The 15,931-nt window shown below is 41.4% G+C and overlaps 1 protein-coding gene across 2 annotated transcripts; it reads left to right on the top strand.

The window, feature by feature from the left end:
* The first annotated feature begins 6,020 nt into the window (after positions 1 to 6,020).
* On the top strand, positions 6,021 to 15,267 carry LOC131235542 (phosphatidylinositol/phosphatidylcholine transfer protein SFH6-like). 2 transcript variants are annotated; one of them, XM_058232733.1, is made up of 14 exons: positions 6,021 to 6,313; positions 7,841 to 8,141; positions 9,691 to 9,790; positions 9,920 to 10,186; positions 10,309 to 10,386; positions 10,521 to 10,622; positions 10,745 to 10,794; positions 10,913 to 11,012; positions 11,159 to 11,254; positions 11,337 to 11,486; positions 11,970 to 12,090; positions 12,800 to 13,200; positions 14,928 to 15,002; positions 15,129 to 15,267. In XM_058232733.1, exons 1-14 carry the CDS (start codon positions 6,280 to 6,282, stop codon positions 15,147 to 15,149), a joined length of 1,896 nt encoding a protein of 631 aa, XP_058088716.1. In that variant the 5' UTR covers positions 6,021 to 6,279; the 3' UTR covers positions 15,150 to 15,267. The 2 variants fall into 2 exon arrangements, with proteins under 2 accessions (XP_058088716.1, XP_058088717.1); XM_058232734.1 differs by having other exon boundaries at positions 6,024 to 6,313; positions 11,370 to 11,486.
* The last annotated feature ends 664 nt before the right edge of the window (positions 15,268 to 15,931 follow it).

Below are 15,931 nucleotides of genomic sequence, written 5' to 3'. Positions count from 1 at the left end.
ACCCGGTCGAAAGTTAGTTTGGCCCAACGTGTTGTTAGTTAGGAATCCACCCGGTCCGTCCATTTTCGCAGCTCGTGTTAGGTAATAAGCCCAAAAAGGAGGCAGATTCAAAACTCTATGGGCCACACGATAGGAAAAGGTAGAGATGTAGGGAAATGTCTACCGTGGAACATTGCTGGGGTCCATCGTGATGTTTATATGCCATCCAAACCATTCATAAGGTCAGATGAACAGAAAACACAGAAATATTAATCTTTCAACAGTGGTCGTTCAATCCCCACTTTTTCGTGTCTTGTGGCCCACTTAAATTTTGAACACTCCTATTTTCGGTCTCATGTCCGAACAGGAGCGGATTGGCTGTTATCCGGGGTGTTACCCTAACCGTGTCGGGTCCGCCTTGATGGTTTTTTTTTCTGGATGTATATCCATTCCGTCCATCTGTTTTTCCATCTTATTTTAGTTTGCGATCCCAGATCAGATGAAAATCCAGATCGCTGGTGGACCATATCAATAAAAACAGTGATGAATAACTATTAAATATTTTTACGGGCCACAAAAGTTTTGGATGAATCTGATATTTTTATTTTCCATTCATCCGGATATTTTTTACATTATCAACAGGTAGGATAGCAAATAAACATAACAGAAACCTTACGATGGGCCCTTTGGATTTTTTAATGGTGAGGCACTCAATCACCGCTGTTTCTGGTGGTGTGGTCTACCTGATAATTGGATCTCCATAAATTTTGGTACTCCATCTTAAAATGGGCTGTAAAAATATATGGACGGCGTTGATATACAACACATCATCAAGGTGGGCCCTACGTCAGGGGTAGCGCCCACTAGCTGTTACCCAGGCAACACCTAATTCGCGCCCGTCCGAACATGAGCTGGAAAATACGGATGGACTCACAAGCATCATGGGTGGGCCCCACCTAGCTTTCTAGGGAATGGGCGGAGCTTCGACTATACGGTGTCTGTCGTAATTTATTTATTTTATCCGGACGCGGATTGCGTACTACAGCGCCCTCTCCAGCTGGGAACGGGCAGAGCTTCGACTGGCCACCGTTATGGGGATTATAAATGCCGTCCATCTGTTTTTTTTAATAACATTTCAGGATATGAGTCAGAAAAGTGAAGTAGATTCAAGGTTCAAGTAGGCTACATCACAGGATGCAGCGGTGATAGTAATTCTCACCTTGGACATAATGATTCTCACGGTTGAAACTTTTCAAAGGGTCCATAGTTTTGCTTATTTGCGTAGAATCTATTAGACTTAGATAAAGAGAAAACACAAATATCAGCTTCATCTGAGACTGTTGTGAACTCATGGATCAGAGGCTTATATTTATTTTTTTATTTTCCTTACATCCATGTCTATGTGATTAAACATCATCGTTGGCTTAGAAAGGTTTCAACAGTGGAAATCATTACTCCCACTATTTGCTAAGATGTGGTTCACTTGAGCTTTGGATGTACTTCAATTTTTGGATTAACTCCTAAAATGAGTTAGAAAAACTGATGGGCAGCATAGGCAAACTACTTTTAAGGTAGGCCTAACAGATTTTAATCATAGCCAGGCTTTGTGGGGCCGACTGTTTTGTATGTATATCTATATGCAAAAAAGATCAGATTGATAAAAAGCTCTGGTCGGCCACACCAACGGAAAAAATGTACAACTGCTCCTAATATATGGATAATGCTTATTTTTATATTTTCAATTAATCCGGTGAATTCCATCCGGATTAGAAGAAAAATGCGCCCACATCCTGATCTATAGCTCAAGTGATAGATTGAGTGAAAGATACCCCGTCTCAGCGCTGAGGTCTTGGTATCGATCCATAGTGGGGGTGGCTAACAGTGAATTGTGAACCCACAGTACCTGAGTTGTGGATCTTGCTCACTTTGTATCGAACCTGATGGATGGAGTGGACTGTGGGCCCTAGAAACTTGGGTGTTTTAGGAGCAGGGTAAAACAGGTGTTGAAGAAGATTCCGGTCCTTGAGTAATGCTCCATATGGACTCGTTGGCATCCCCATCAAATATCTGCACCGTCCATCAGTTCCAATCTACTCTTTACAGGCTGTATTGGAAATATTATTGGTAGAAAATGATTACTAGCCTAAATGGACGGTCTAGATAGGCGATGCGAATGCCAGTGAATCCAAATGAAACTATGTGCATGAGAGTTTCCACCTAGTACAGTTAGCGCACCAACGTTTTTTTTCCGCGGGAAAGATGATCCGTTGCCGTTAGGGGCGCGGATTGGGTACTGCCCGCCCCGGGACCCAACTAAAGACGGACGGTCCTGTCGGGGTTTCTGTGGGGCCCACCGTGATGTATATATTTTATCCACTCCGTCCATCCATTTTGGAAGATGATTTTAGACCATTAACCCAAAAAATAAAGGCAGATTGAATGATCAAGAGGACCACACCACAAGAAGCAGTGGGGATTGAAAGCTTGCCTTTGAAAACTTCTTGGGGCCACGGAAATTTTGGATCAAACTGATATTTATGAATACAGGTATATTTTATCTTATGAACGGGTTGGATGGCCAATAAAAATCACGGTGGGCTATACGAAGTTATCAACGGTACGAGTTCAATACACGCTGCTTCCTATGGTGTAGTCCACTTGAAGCTTCAATCTGCTTCCTTTTTCGGGTTCATGCACTGAAATGATCTGTAAATATAGATGGATGGTGTGGATAAAACATATACATTACGACGGGACCCACAGAACCCCTGTCTCTAGCCAGGTCCTGGTGGGGTAGTACGCAGTAGGTGTCCATACGGTAGTAGAGCCAGTAGAACTGAGAGATGATAGACCCATATCCCACCGTACACATGTCAGGTTATTTTGTAATATCCGACTTTCCATCTACATTTTCCTAATGTGGATTGAAAATGGTAAAGAATAGGAATGAAATCGGCGATCATATATCCGTCTGATCGGTGGCCACCAAATCAACCGTAGAAAACTACTAGTTAACCATCACGGTTGAGTTTTAACACACTAGCCATAAATGACAGGGCCCACTGATGGGGTCCAGTTGAAGCATGAGCCTGCCATGGCACGTGGACCGGGTCCATACAGATCGTAGACCTGCATTGTATGGAACGATTCTTTGGCGGCTCGGCTACGTGAGTCTTTGTTGTGCGTTTATCACGTTTTATTTTATTTTATTTTTCCTAATTTGTGGCGACCTGTCCACTACTGACATACGTGTATACCAGTCCAGACCGTCCAACTCCTGGGCCGTACCATGGATGAATAATTCACAAATCCTGATTGATTTGAACATCCCATTCATGGGATTGGTGGACATCGAAATTGACGGTATAAAGGAATATGGATAGCGGTTTGAATCCAGTGGGTGAAACCAGATTCTACGGTCATCTGATCAGTGTGAATATTTGAGATACGCTAGATCCAGTATGGGATTACAAGTTGGATGGTCTGGATTGGCGCAATTTATCAAATCTGAGCCACAATGAAAATTTTAACCGTCCGATTATTACTTGCCGACAGGGCTGTTAATGGCTAGTGACGCATATGAAACGCATCCACTGCCTCGGGCCTGCTGGATAAGGAAGCCATTTTCATCGCCCAATAACTGTCACATGTTAGGTCGTACAGTGAATATAGGCCGTCCATCTTGTGGTCCTTCTAATAGATTGCTTATTTTTGAGAATCGAATTAAATAAACGGTACTATCCATATGGAAGGTGGGCTTCTACTGGACAATCAAGATGGAAGTGAATTTATTACGAGAATCTGATGGTTAGGATGATCTCTTCAGTGTGAATTTGGACTATGGCCATCTATACAAATGACAAGCTTAGATGGACGGACTAGATCCATCTACAGACCTGGTAATTTTCATATGTAGAACAAAGAACAGTCCTTCCTGATCCAGCGGCGACGGATCAGAGTCAGACGGCTCATTGTTGAATTATCACTTTCTATATTAAATAGTGTAGTACTAATGTGACTTGGACGTTGATGTAGGGTCCACATCCACCCTGTCTAACCATCCCACACACAAAAATAATAATAATAATAATAATAATAATAATTAACTAGTAATAATGGGGAATGATCACATGCGATCCAACCTATGTTGATTATCATACGTCCGAGCCATGTGGGCCCCATACATGATGTGTATGGGGAATCCGGACAGTTCACCTAGTGTGCCTCAACATGATTACCGTACATTCCTATAGTCATCCTTAATAAAAACTCAGGGACACACGACAGAGAAATGTACGATCATGGCTAAAACATATATATATTCACTTATTGTAGCCCAAACAAAATTTGAGTTTAGGTGGATCCTTTATTTCAGGTGGGACGCACCTGATCAATGGGTTGGATGAGATAGAAACGACACTCTGGACCAGATCCATCGGGAGTTTCTACGGTGAGCATTTCTTTTAGTGTGGCGCATTTCAGTGAACAATCAGGGTGGATTTTAATAAATAGGACTATCATTTGAGGACGCATTTAACGGACGGGTTGGATTTAGTCAGACATCACGGTCAGCCTCACACGGCTTGAACGTTAGCTAATTAACAAAGTTAGATGGACGCACCTGATCATTCCCAAGGAATGACCGTTTACTAACCATCCACCCAAGTATTGAATCTGAGCCGTTCAAAAAGCTGGCCCCACCTTAAAGATTATGGATCACAAAAATCAAGGCAGATAGATTCACGAGGAAGCGTTAAACCACAGAAAACAATGGACGGTCCACTCAATGTCCATGTGCCGGCCGACATGACTTGTGGATCAGGGGCACGCGGATTTCGTCCTGCCCCCCTGGACGGAGTTGGTCCACGTAGCGGCTCTGTGGGGCCCACCGTGATGTGTGATGTATGTGTTTTATCCACACCGTCCGTTCATTTTAACAGATCATTTTATGGCATAATCCCAAAATGCAGGTGGATCCAAAGCTCAATTGGACCACACCAAAGGAAGCAGTTGTGACAGTGATACTCACCATTAGAACCTTCTTAGGGCCCACCATAATGTTTTGCCATCCAACTTATTTATATTGATCAAAACCTACGGCTCCCAAGAAGTCTTTATTGGTGGGCATGTGGTCTACTTGAATCTAGCCCCTTTCTCGGGCGATTAACCAGGCCCGCAGAATACATACATCACGGTGGACCCCACATAGCCTCTGCCTGGCCGGGTCCATCCAGGCAGGGGGCAGGACACAATGCGTGTCCGTGGATCGGCCTATTTTCCGTTGCAGGGCCAACCTTTTCAACTACTTGGATATCGTATACGTCTCAAGCATTCACCGTAATCGAGGGGTGGATGGTGTGCATTTGCTTTGATGACGACATCTCAACTCCTCCCGCCTTCAGTAGGATGTGGGGCCCGTGCTTTTAAAGGTTCAACTGCCGAAGGCTAACGTTTTGGACGCACGTGGATTGCCTGCGATAACTTCCTGAGGTCGATCCCAGTCTTGAGTCTACTTCCAATTATTATTAATTTTTTGACTTATATCCTAATTGCAGGTGCTTATGTATATTTTTTATATCCACACGGTACATCAGTTTTTACGGTTTCAAAATCAATCAGATCTTAAGCTCAAGTGGACCACACACCACATAAAAGACTGGGATAACGACACCCATCACCGCTTAAAAACCTTTCCAGGGCCACCGATGATGTTTACTTACCATCAAACCTGTCAGACAGACACAAATATCAGCTTGATCCAAAACTTTCATGGCCACAAGTATGCTTGAATGGTGGACTTTCAATTACAGCCTTTTCTTGTAGTGTGGTCCACTTGAGTTTTATATTTGCTTCATTTTTTTCACCTAAAATGATCCGAAAGAACGGATGGACGGTGTGGATAAAACACATGCATCAAGGTGGGCCCACAGCACCAGCCACCATGAATATCAACAGGCAATCTGCTTCCCTCTGCCGAGGACAATCAATTTCCTTCGATTAACTCGCCAGAAAAGAAAAAAAGAAAAAAGTTATATAAAATAAAAATCTCTACTGCTCCCTCCCCAATCTCTCTCTCTCTCTCTCTCTCTCTCTCTCTCTCAGTTTACAAAATCATATGCGAAACGCTGTTAGAACCCATCATCCACCGTTGATCTCAAGTTCTCTCCTCGCGGATAAACGGTTCGATCGACACCTCCAGTGGTTTGGATTTGTTTAGTTCAATTCGATCGTTTCTAGGGTTTTAGTTGTTCTGGTGATCATATCGACCTGAATTTTGCTTTTCTGCTCGGAAGCACAGAGATGTCCGGTCCGCTTGATCGATTTGCCCGGCCTTGTGAGTATATCTGACCGAAATCCTCTTTTCTTCTGTTTTTCTCTGTGATGATTCTAGATGTTTTTATTTATTTATTTATTTTCAGCTGGTAATATGCGAAATTGGGGGATTTTTTTTTATAATTCGGGTGCGTTTGGTTGTACCAAATATCAAGAAATTTCATGTTATTCATGACTAATCAGTTTAATCTGGTGCATATTTTCATGAAATTTGGTGAAATCAAACGCACCCGTGTATATAGCTTTGGAACTAGAGTTGCTAGTGATGTAGAATTTCGACCAAACCGTAGCATCGTTCTAGGAGTTTATGTTCGGGAAAAATTCACAAGGCTAGATTATCCAGGGTAGAAATAAATCTGAAAAGCAACCCGGATTTCTTCTCTTAAAAGAGGAAATGCGATTTTTTCTTGATTTTTCGGGTTTTGTTTGAAATATTGAATTTTTGGTTAGTAATTTGCAAATAGATAGCAATTAGTGAATTGTTAGATAATTCGCGAATTGTGATTTTCTAAAAATTCAAGGAACTTTGCATTTTTGAACCATGATCAGGATATCTTTTGAAACTTAGTCCACCCCATATCAGTGGTGAATGGAACAAGTCAGCAGGTGAGTCATGCTCCAAAACCAGACCGAGTCGGGTTGATTGTTGACCTCCCATAATGAGTTGTGGTGAGCATGAACTAGGAAGTCGGGGTGTGTACCAGGTTCAGTCTCTGGGACTGGGAGGGTCATGCTCTGAAACCGATATTTTAAAGCCGTGCTATTGACAGTAGCAGCTGTTTGCTACAAGTTCAGCCTGTGGATATGTTTGGAGAATATTTCAGTACAGTTTATATGTGTGAATTGTAAAGTTCAAGGTTTAGAGGATCACTGTAATCGTTGGCGTTCTCAATACCCATTCCCATGCTGTGTTAACATGGCCATGGTTCTAATATTGGTTTTGGCAAATCATCTGGATCTGACCAGCACGGCGTGTTCCAATTTTGTAAGATTTCCATGACTGGAGGTGTGAATGGGCCGGGCTGGACTAGGTCGTGGCTTTTCAATGACCTCTAAGGGTGGCCTTGGGCCAAGTAGCCCACCTGACCTGATGAGCTCGACCCAACTTTGGGTTGGACTTGGACTGACAGATTGGTCCATGGGCCAGGTTGGCCCTTGCATGCATGTCCCTGATGCATGTCCCTGATCAATTTTTAGGCTAGGATTGGTCTCCAGTCATTTTTGCCCAACCCGACTTTCTATGTACATGTTTTATATCCTACAAATATGCAATTCCAATCCTTGGTTAGGCAACCCATCCATCTTGAATGTAGACTGTTGGTTCATTCCTCAAAAATGTCTATTTCTTTGTGCATATATGGCCCATTTGATCAACAGGTAGATTAGGAACAATGACATAGTTAGATGAAACTGATATTTCATTATTCTCATAGCTTGATAAAACTGAGATTTAATTACCCTCTGTTTAGAAATTAAATGATCTATTTGCAATTTTATGGTCAATGATTGGCTTTGTAACATATTACAGGCTTTGAGGGGTTCTCTAGTCATGATGAGAGAAGAGAAAGGAAATCTGACTTCGAAATTTCTGAAGATGAAAGGAGGACGAGAATTGGATCACTGAAGAAGAAGGCAATAAATGCATCTAATAAATTCAGGCATTCTCTTAAGAAAAAAAGTAGAAGGAAGAGTGATAGTCGAGTCATTTCTGTCTCGATTGAAGATGTACGGGATGTTGAGGAATTACAAGCTGTCGATGTGTTTCGCCAAGCATTGATTTTGGATGAAATGTTGCCTGAAAGGCATGATGATTATCATATGATGTTAAGGTACCTTAACTTTGTGTTGATGTTCACTTTTATGTGCCTATCAATTGTGCATCTTTCTACGAGTACATAACTTGTTTCTTTGTAAAGTCAACTCCATATGGAAATGTTTTTGAACTTAATCTAGTTACTGATGTGAAAAGACTTCTCATCAAGCTCACTTCTGCGCCATATTTTCTCTAAGATAATTTGATTGAACTTCTTTTTTAGATTTAAAAATACCCAATATCATGTGAATTACTGATAAATGGATTCAGATGTAATCCATTTTTCAATCCATAAATGAATACCATTTTGTCTTTCTCCAACAATTTGGTTACGCAGGTTAATTTTTCTTTTTCTTTTTTCTTTTTTTCTTTTTCTTTTTTTCCTTCAATAATTTTACTATGTTCTTACTAGAGGTTGCTGATGAGCACAAATTGCAGGCAAAAGATGACATTATTACATATAACATATAGGAAAGCTCATGTGATGCTACGCATGCAGTAATGCTATTGATGCACTCTGAGACTGCATAACATGCCATTGGGTTGGCCCCACTATTTGTGGGCCACCATGAAAACTCATGGTCATCATAGGATGCTAACCTCCCAAACATTGACCTCTCTTGATATAAAATTTGCATAGCCATGGATAGGGTGACCATGGTCCTCCCTTGAAGATAGATGCCATAAAAAGTGACTCAATAGAACAGACTGTTCATTCTTATCATTAGATCTTTAATCCAAGCCATCTAATTTGTATGGCATTAATCGGATGGAAAATTTTCTCTGATTGGTGTGAATTTTTCATGGCGTCCCATGGAAAGTGAGTTGGACCTAATGGACAATTCAGATAAATGAGTTGATCATCCATGCAAAGCAATAGTTTGCACCCACTCTCCCACGAGTGTGTGTGTGTGTGTGTGTGTGTGTGTGTGTGTGTGTGTGATGATGATGATGATGATGACAAGGTGTCCCCGCCCCTAAGGTGAGACTATTCCTTGCAGATGCACACAATCACCCACCAACCACGTGCATCGGGTAATCCACGGGGAGGGGAATCTAACTCATGTCTATGTGGAGCAAACCCACGACCGAAGCTGTTCACCCAAACCCATGGCGGGCACGCACACGCACACATCTTTTTTTAGGAATGTCATGGTCAATGTTGCTATAGTTGGTGTGAAGTTTCTTCTACTTGATCATGTGTTCTTCTTTCACTTAGCAATAACCAGGGCACCTGGTATGCTTAAATTGTTGCTAACATACAATGGAATAGAATACCTCTGGATTCCCATCATCCTTGCATACTTATTTATTATTTCTTGTTCTTTTTGTATTGATTACCACCTACAAATGAAGTGTCCCAAATAAATTAAAAAATGCCCTTATTTTTTCCTATCTCTGCCTTTCGAACTAACCAACTTCATACTATATGCTGTTGAGTAACTTTCCAGTGATATTTTCATGGTCAAAGCAATTTTTCTTTGATGTTGCTTAATGTTCTTTAGCTTGTTTAGCTTCTCATGATTGCCTGGAAAATTACGTGCTCAAATATTTTCCCCATGCAGATTTTTGAAAGCAAGGAAATTTGACATTGAGAAAGCAAAACACATGTGGGCTGAAATGCTTCAATGGAGGAAGGACTTTGGTACGGATACTATTTTTGAGGTATAATCATTTGTTGATACTCACACATGCATCCCATCTCTCAAAGTATTACTTGGGAATCTTTGCTTTGGTTTGCCTGCTTACTTCTTGATTGATTAGCATGCTCATCGATGTTGTCACTTTCAACAGGATTTTGAGTTCAAAGAGTTGGATGAAGTTTTACAATACTACCCTCATGGTTATCATGGCGTGGACAAGGAAGGAAGACCTGTTTACATTGAAAGACTGGGGAAGGTTGAACCCAACAAACTCATGCAAGTGACCACCATGGATCGGTACATAAAATACCACGTGCAAGGGTTTGAGAAGACTTTCGCCGTTAAGTTTCCAGCTTGCTCCATTGCTGCAAAACGACACATTGATTCAAGTACAACAATTCTAGATGTTCAGGGTGTGGTATGTTATCTATTCACTTTCTCCGAAACCTGAAATGCAGGTTTTCCGTCCTTTTTTTTCAGAGGTTTAGTACATTGTACTTCTCTTTGTAGAAATTTCCCGACTATGTATTTGTTATTCAGGGTTTAAAAAACTTCAGCAAGACTGCACGTGAACTCATCACGCGGCTGCAGAAAATTGATGGTGACAACTATCCTGAGGTATTTAGTCTTAACACAATACATGATTGTAATTATTTGGCTCGAGGCTCAAATATAAATATGGGTTCCTTTCCTCATCAGAAGTGTGTATATGTCTATTACTTTCCAATGACATGGGAATTACACTGTTGCAGACACTGTGCCGAATGTTTATAATCAATGCTGGCCCTGGTTTTAGGCTGCTGTGGAACACTGTGAAGTCCTTCATCGATCCCAAAACCACTTCAAAGATTCACGTATGCAAGGATGCTTTCCTTACTTTCTTTTTTGAGTGATTATTGTCTATTATTCTGAGATGCTGCAAAATCGTATGAAGTTTGAATTGTTGATGTGTTTCTTTTCTTTTCCTTTTATTCAGGTTCTCGGAAACAAGTACCAGAGCAGGTTGCTTGAAATGATTGATGCTAGGTAACTATACCTGCCTTCAGTTCTGGTGTAGGATTTATTGATCATGGGCATGTATATTCTCCTTAAAACTCATATACCAACCCTTTTAATACCTGTGGCATGGTTTGGATTCCTCTAGTGAGTTGCCAGAATTTCTTGGTGGTGCTTGTACCTGTGCAGATCAAGGGGGTTGCCTTAGGTCAGATAAAGGTCCTTGGAAGGACCCAAACATTTTGAAGGTTTTCTACTATCTTTTAGAACTTCATATCTATTACTTGTGTTTATTGTGTATGCTGTAAAGTTAGTCTTATACTATCTTTACTCAATGTGATATCTCCTAACCTGATGGACCAAATCTAATGATCATGTGTGTATTGGCCCACAGATGGTTCTTGATGGTGAAGCACGATGTGCCCAGCAAATCGTGACAATTTCAAACAGTGATGGGAAGATGACTTATGTTAAGCCACAATATCCAACAGTGAGACCATCTTTCTCAATTACTTCATGGACCGAACTTCACTTTCAATACATCTTATTTCAGTTAAGATTGTCCTATTCAGTTTTGGGTGTTATTTTTCCTCCAGGTGGATCAGATTAAGGGCGGTGATACATCTACTGCAGAGTCTGGCTCAGAAGCTGAGGACATCTCTTCCCCCAAAGCTTTTAGGAGCTACACTCCTAATCCTCAGTTGACTCCTGTTCGTGAAGAAGTAGGTCTTGTCATGGTATTTTGGACTTCCATATCCAGTCATGGGACACTATGGTATACAAGGGTTGAGGTCAGGGCTGTCAATGGGCCAGGCTGGCCTGTTGGGCTTTCAGGCTGGGGTTGGTCTGGAGTATCAAGTCTGAGGACTGGGCCCAGACTTAAAAGTCACGCCTCTATGTTTTAAACGGGCTGGGCTTGGACTATGTAAAAGAGCCCGTCAGCCCGGCCCGACCCTTGAGGGCATGGATGAGAAATTTTTTGAAAAAATCCACCACCAACCTCTCGTGATGGAAGGGGCTTGGGCTTGAGCCAGCTTAAACACTTCGGGCTGGATTTTTGGCCCGTCATGGGCCTGGGCTAGGTTTGGCCTGTGTCAAATATTGCAGGCCGGGCTTAGATAGAGGTTGGCCCAGCCCTAACCTGGCCCATTGACACCCCTAGTTGAGGTAGCTTCTATTTTATGATATATTTGATAATTAATCAGGCCAAAGTGGCTGGAAAGGTGGAATTCTCGGAGCTTGATGAGTATGTTCCCATGGTGGATAAAGCAGTGGATGCCGGATGGAAAAAAGAAGTGCCCTATCAAAGGCTCCCGTCTCCCAAAGGTCAGAATTTTTTGGGTTTGTAAAAAAACTTTTTAATGATTTTTATTTAGTTATTGTATGTGATTGCTCTTGCATTATCATTCTTGTCACCCAAATTAGTTTTAAGATATATAACAAAGGATAATGACTTCAAAAGAAGTGAAAACAAAATTGAGTTCTACGCTTTTGTTAATTAAAGAAAACCGGCCATCTCTTTTAAATCTTTGGTGGGTTTTTACAAAAATCTCTCTTAAGGATGTCCTGAAGATTCACCCTTGGTTTTCGTCCCTTTCTAAAATCACTAGCTTACATGGTGGTCCTGAATGGCTATATGTTTTGATTTCAAACTTTCTCCTGAAATCAATTCATTCTGCATGTTTCTTTTCCATAAAACTATTCAGCTCTTGCAGCTACACGTTAGTGATGTTGATGTATCTATAACAGTAATGCTAATTTGAATTGCCAAAATCTTCTTCTTCTTCTTCTTTTTTCCCTTTTTCCTTTCTTTTAAATGTTTTCAAATTCAAACATGATAAGAATGTGTATTTGAGTAGGTTAGGACCAACTTAGTAGGTTTATTGGACTGTTAAATCTCATAGTTAGTAGTTTTCTTGGATTCTCATTGTTCCTCTTTCTTTGCCATTGCGATCCAATAGTCATTCAATTTTTTTCTTTTATTTTCCAAGTTCTTGGTATGCTCAGAAAGTTCTCATTAATATCCTTGATCCAGGGCCGCTTCCTCCATCGGAATTGAATAAGCCTCGAGAGGGAATTCTTTCTCGAATTCTCACAGCATTTTTGGCATTCTTCATGACCTTCTTTGCCCTTGTCCGTTCGATCACCTGCCATGTGAAACAAAAGCTGCATGACAGATTATCTGAATCAGATCATGAATATCCAGTTGTCATGCTCAATCCAGTGCCCAAAGAACTCTGCACGCCTTCACCATCTCCCGGATTCACAGAGTCGGACCTCCCCTTTTCTGTCCTTAAAAGGCTGGCCGAACTGGAGGAAAAGGTCGAAACACTTCAGACAAAGCCATCTGAGATGCCAACTGAGAAAGAGGAGTTGCTAAATGCTGCCATTTGCCGTGTGGATGCTTTAGAGGCTGAGCTTATTGCTACGAAAAAGGTATAGTTTTGCATACTCACTTATTTCTTCCTTCAAGAATGAAATTTGCATTTTTGCACCCTCATTCATTATCATGTAACTTTGTCATCGTCCAACATACACCAGAGCCCTTTGCTTGGCGTCAATCATGAAGTGAATTCTGAAATCTGACTGATGAAACATTTCGGAGTCTTGATGCACCAAGATGTGAATAGTGTCCTGATGCACCCTGTCCATGCATGTGAGGCCCATGGTTCGGAACTTACATCATTGGTCTAACATCCAGAGCCTCCAGTAGCACAGCCGAGACAGCGACGGGTTCTCTGCCCCTGCGGGGATGGAGCGACAGAAGTCTTGCCCCATCATGGATGATTCTCCAAAAAATCTCCTGCACTGAAGATACTTTCCTCACGATTGGTGGTCTAAGAATAGATGACTAAGAAGAAGGAATACACACACACACACACACACACACACACACAGCAACCATCTCCAAGAAGGACAAAATATTGGATGGATAGGGTCTTCTGATCTAGGAGGTTATTGGGAACCACCTTCCACCATGAGGCCCGCCCATCAGGTCGACAGTCTGGTTAATGAACCACGGTTAGGGCTGTCAATGGGCTGGGCCGGGGGTTGGCTTCAGCCTGGTTTTTTAACTGTTCAGGACAGGCTTGATGGGCTGCGCCTATTCAAAATTTTGATTTTGCCTGGCCCGAGCCCAGCCCATTGACAGCCCTGCAGATGGGATGCATCAGAAGCTCAGGACCCGATATTGTCCTTTTCTTTTTAGCAGGTAACAAATCTTCTTAGAAAGCAAACAGAAGCATTATAAGAGGGGAAGCCAATGCAAAGAGCCTGATGGCTCATACCCTTCACTTGGGATCAGCATTGGCCTTTCTTGCTAAAACATCCATATATCTTTATATAACATTCTCAAGTGACAGCTACTGTTTCATTGAATGCATGTGCATTGCGTAAAAATGTTTGCATGTCGGCCGGCCCCAGCCCAAACCCACCCACCCCCCTATGCATGCACCTCTATATATGTTGTTCCATCCATGCAACCATAGTGACTGATCTCTTTCTTGGCCTGGAAAATTCTCTGGTGATTTTCAAATTTTGAGGTTTTTTTCTCAAGATATTATCCAGAAAATCTCGCCAAAAATAAAAATATTTTAAAATGTTTTTTGTAAATTATTAAATAAATTTACATTTTAAATATATATATCTATATAACAAAATCTTAATGTTTTTACTGTTTTTCAAGTTAATATCATGATGCATGCATTATTTTAAGATCTTCCAAGATTTTGAAAATATCGCCCTGATGGAGTGGAATGGCAGAAGGCTTAGATGATGATGATGGTTACAATAGTGATTTAGAAAATTGCTCGATAATATCTTTGGTGTATTTCTTGCGCTATTATTGCGACATTTTGAAAATCTTGGTGATATTTGTCACACTGCTTGCAACTGTATATTTGAACATATGCATGCATCCTTCCATCTACGTTTTTTGTATCGTTGCACGTCTAGGGAAGTCCCTTGTGTTTGCATGCAAGAATTCATCCAATGCATTGTGCTTGTATCTCGGTATATGTGGTCATCCGAGCCCATCTCCATTGGTGGTCCCACCATTTGGCAGTCTAGTTTTAGGTATAATGTGTCCAGGCGTATGTAGAGCATCACAGTCTGCCAGTTTATCAAATATCTCCTCTTTCACTTTCTTCTTCTTCTTTGATTAGGCTCTACATGAAGCATTGATGAGGGAAGAGGAAGTGCTTGCATTTATAGACCGTCAACACGATGCTAAATTCCGGGTAAGTTAAAGATGTTGCAACTTCACTATCTGTAAAGCTTTTTATTCGATTTTCAAAACTCTCTTTTGTTTGTCCTTCATTCGTGTTGGCAGTGAGATTGATGTGAGATTTTGTCGTGTTCTGCAGAGGAGGAAATTTTGTTGGTGAAAGAGGGGATATCAAAAATGTGGTTTCCCATTTTTGTTATGTAATTTGTTTCAAATTCTGTAATGAAAAGATACTAGAAATTCTAATTTGTGAATTAGAAAAAATAAACTTTTCTGTACCTTGTGTGTTTAGTGGGGGTAACATTCTCTAACATAGGGAAACGATTCGATGTGCATGAAATCCACCCCATCCATCAGATATGCCACTCCTTGTTTGGCGTTGAAGTCAAAATCAGGCTGATTCAGCACTCACAAACTTCAAAATTATACAAAAAAACCTCTGTATTCTCATGGCATGGCCCACCTGTGTTTTGGAATGCTGTGATTTTCAGGTAATCCTTGCCTCCCGAAGAGGCATGTCAGATGAATGGATTGGATGGCCCATAAACACCAGTGGTCCCTGCACAACTAATGGTGGATGTCTTGTACGGCTGTTTACTGTGGTGTTGCCTACCTGAGTTTTGGATCATCGTGATTTTTGGGTCCTAGGTGAGCATGAGGCAACATACCTGCTGGTGCTGGACGGTGTTAAGTCTCATGAAGTTCCACCCACGCGGCACTTAGTTGGCAGTAGGTATGACTTGAGGTTAGAGCAGAGGTACCTACCCGAGGTAGGTTAGCGCGGTTCATAACAAAAGGCTTCCTAATTCTGATTTGGTTTTTGCCCAGGAATGTAAGTTCTGATAGATATAAAGTGGGGCCCATCCACACGCCAGCACACGTCATTATGTCGAAGTTGTCTGAGATCCAAGTTTTCCATCAGGTATGTCACACTGTTTAGAT

The sequence above is a fragment of the Magnolia sinica genome, chromosome 19 (genome assembly GCF_029962835.1).
Source record: "Magnolia sinica isolate HGM2019 chromosome 19, MsV1, whole genome shotgun sequence".
In the NCBI taxonomy this organism is placed as follows: Eukaryota; Viridiplantae; Streptophyta; class Magnoliopsida; order Magnoliales; family Magnoliaceae; genus Magnolia; species Magnolia sinica.
The sequence above is the reverse complement of the archived record's forward strand: the minus strand, read 5'-3'. Positions and strand labels throughout refer to the sequence as shown.

Coding starts and splice junctions, on each gene's coding strand:
- LOC131235542 (XM_058232733.1), top strand. CDS start 6,280: ATGTCCGGTCCGCTTGATCGATTTGCCCGGCCTT. Junction 9,791..9,919: donor GTACGGATACTATTTTTGAG/GTATAATCATTT, acceptor CACTTTCAACAG/GATTTTGAGTTCAAAGAGTT. Junction 11,487..11,969: donor TGACTCCTGTTCGTGAAGAA/GTAGGTCTTGTC, acceptor ATAATTAATCAG/GCCAAAGTGGCTGGAAAGGT.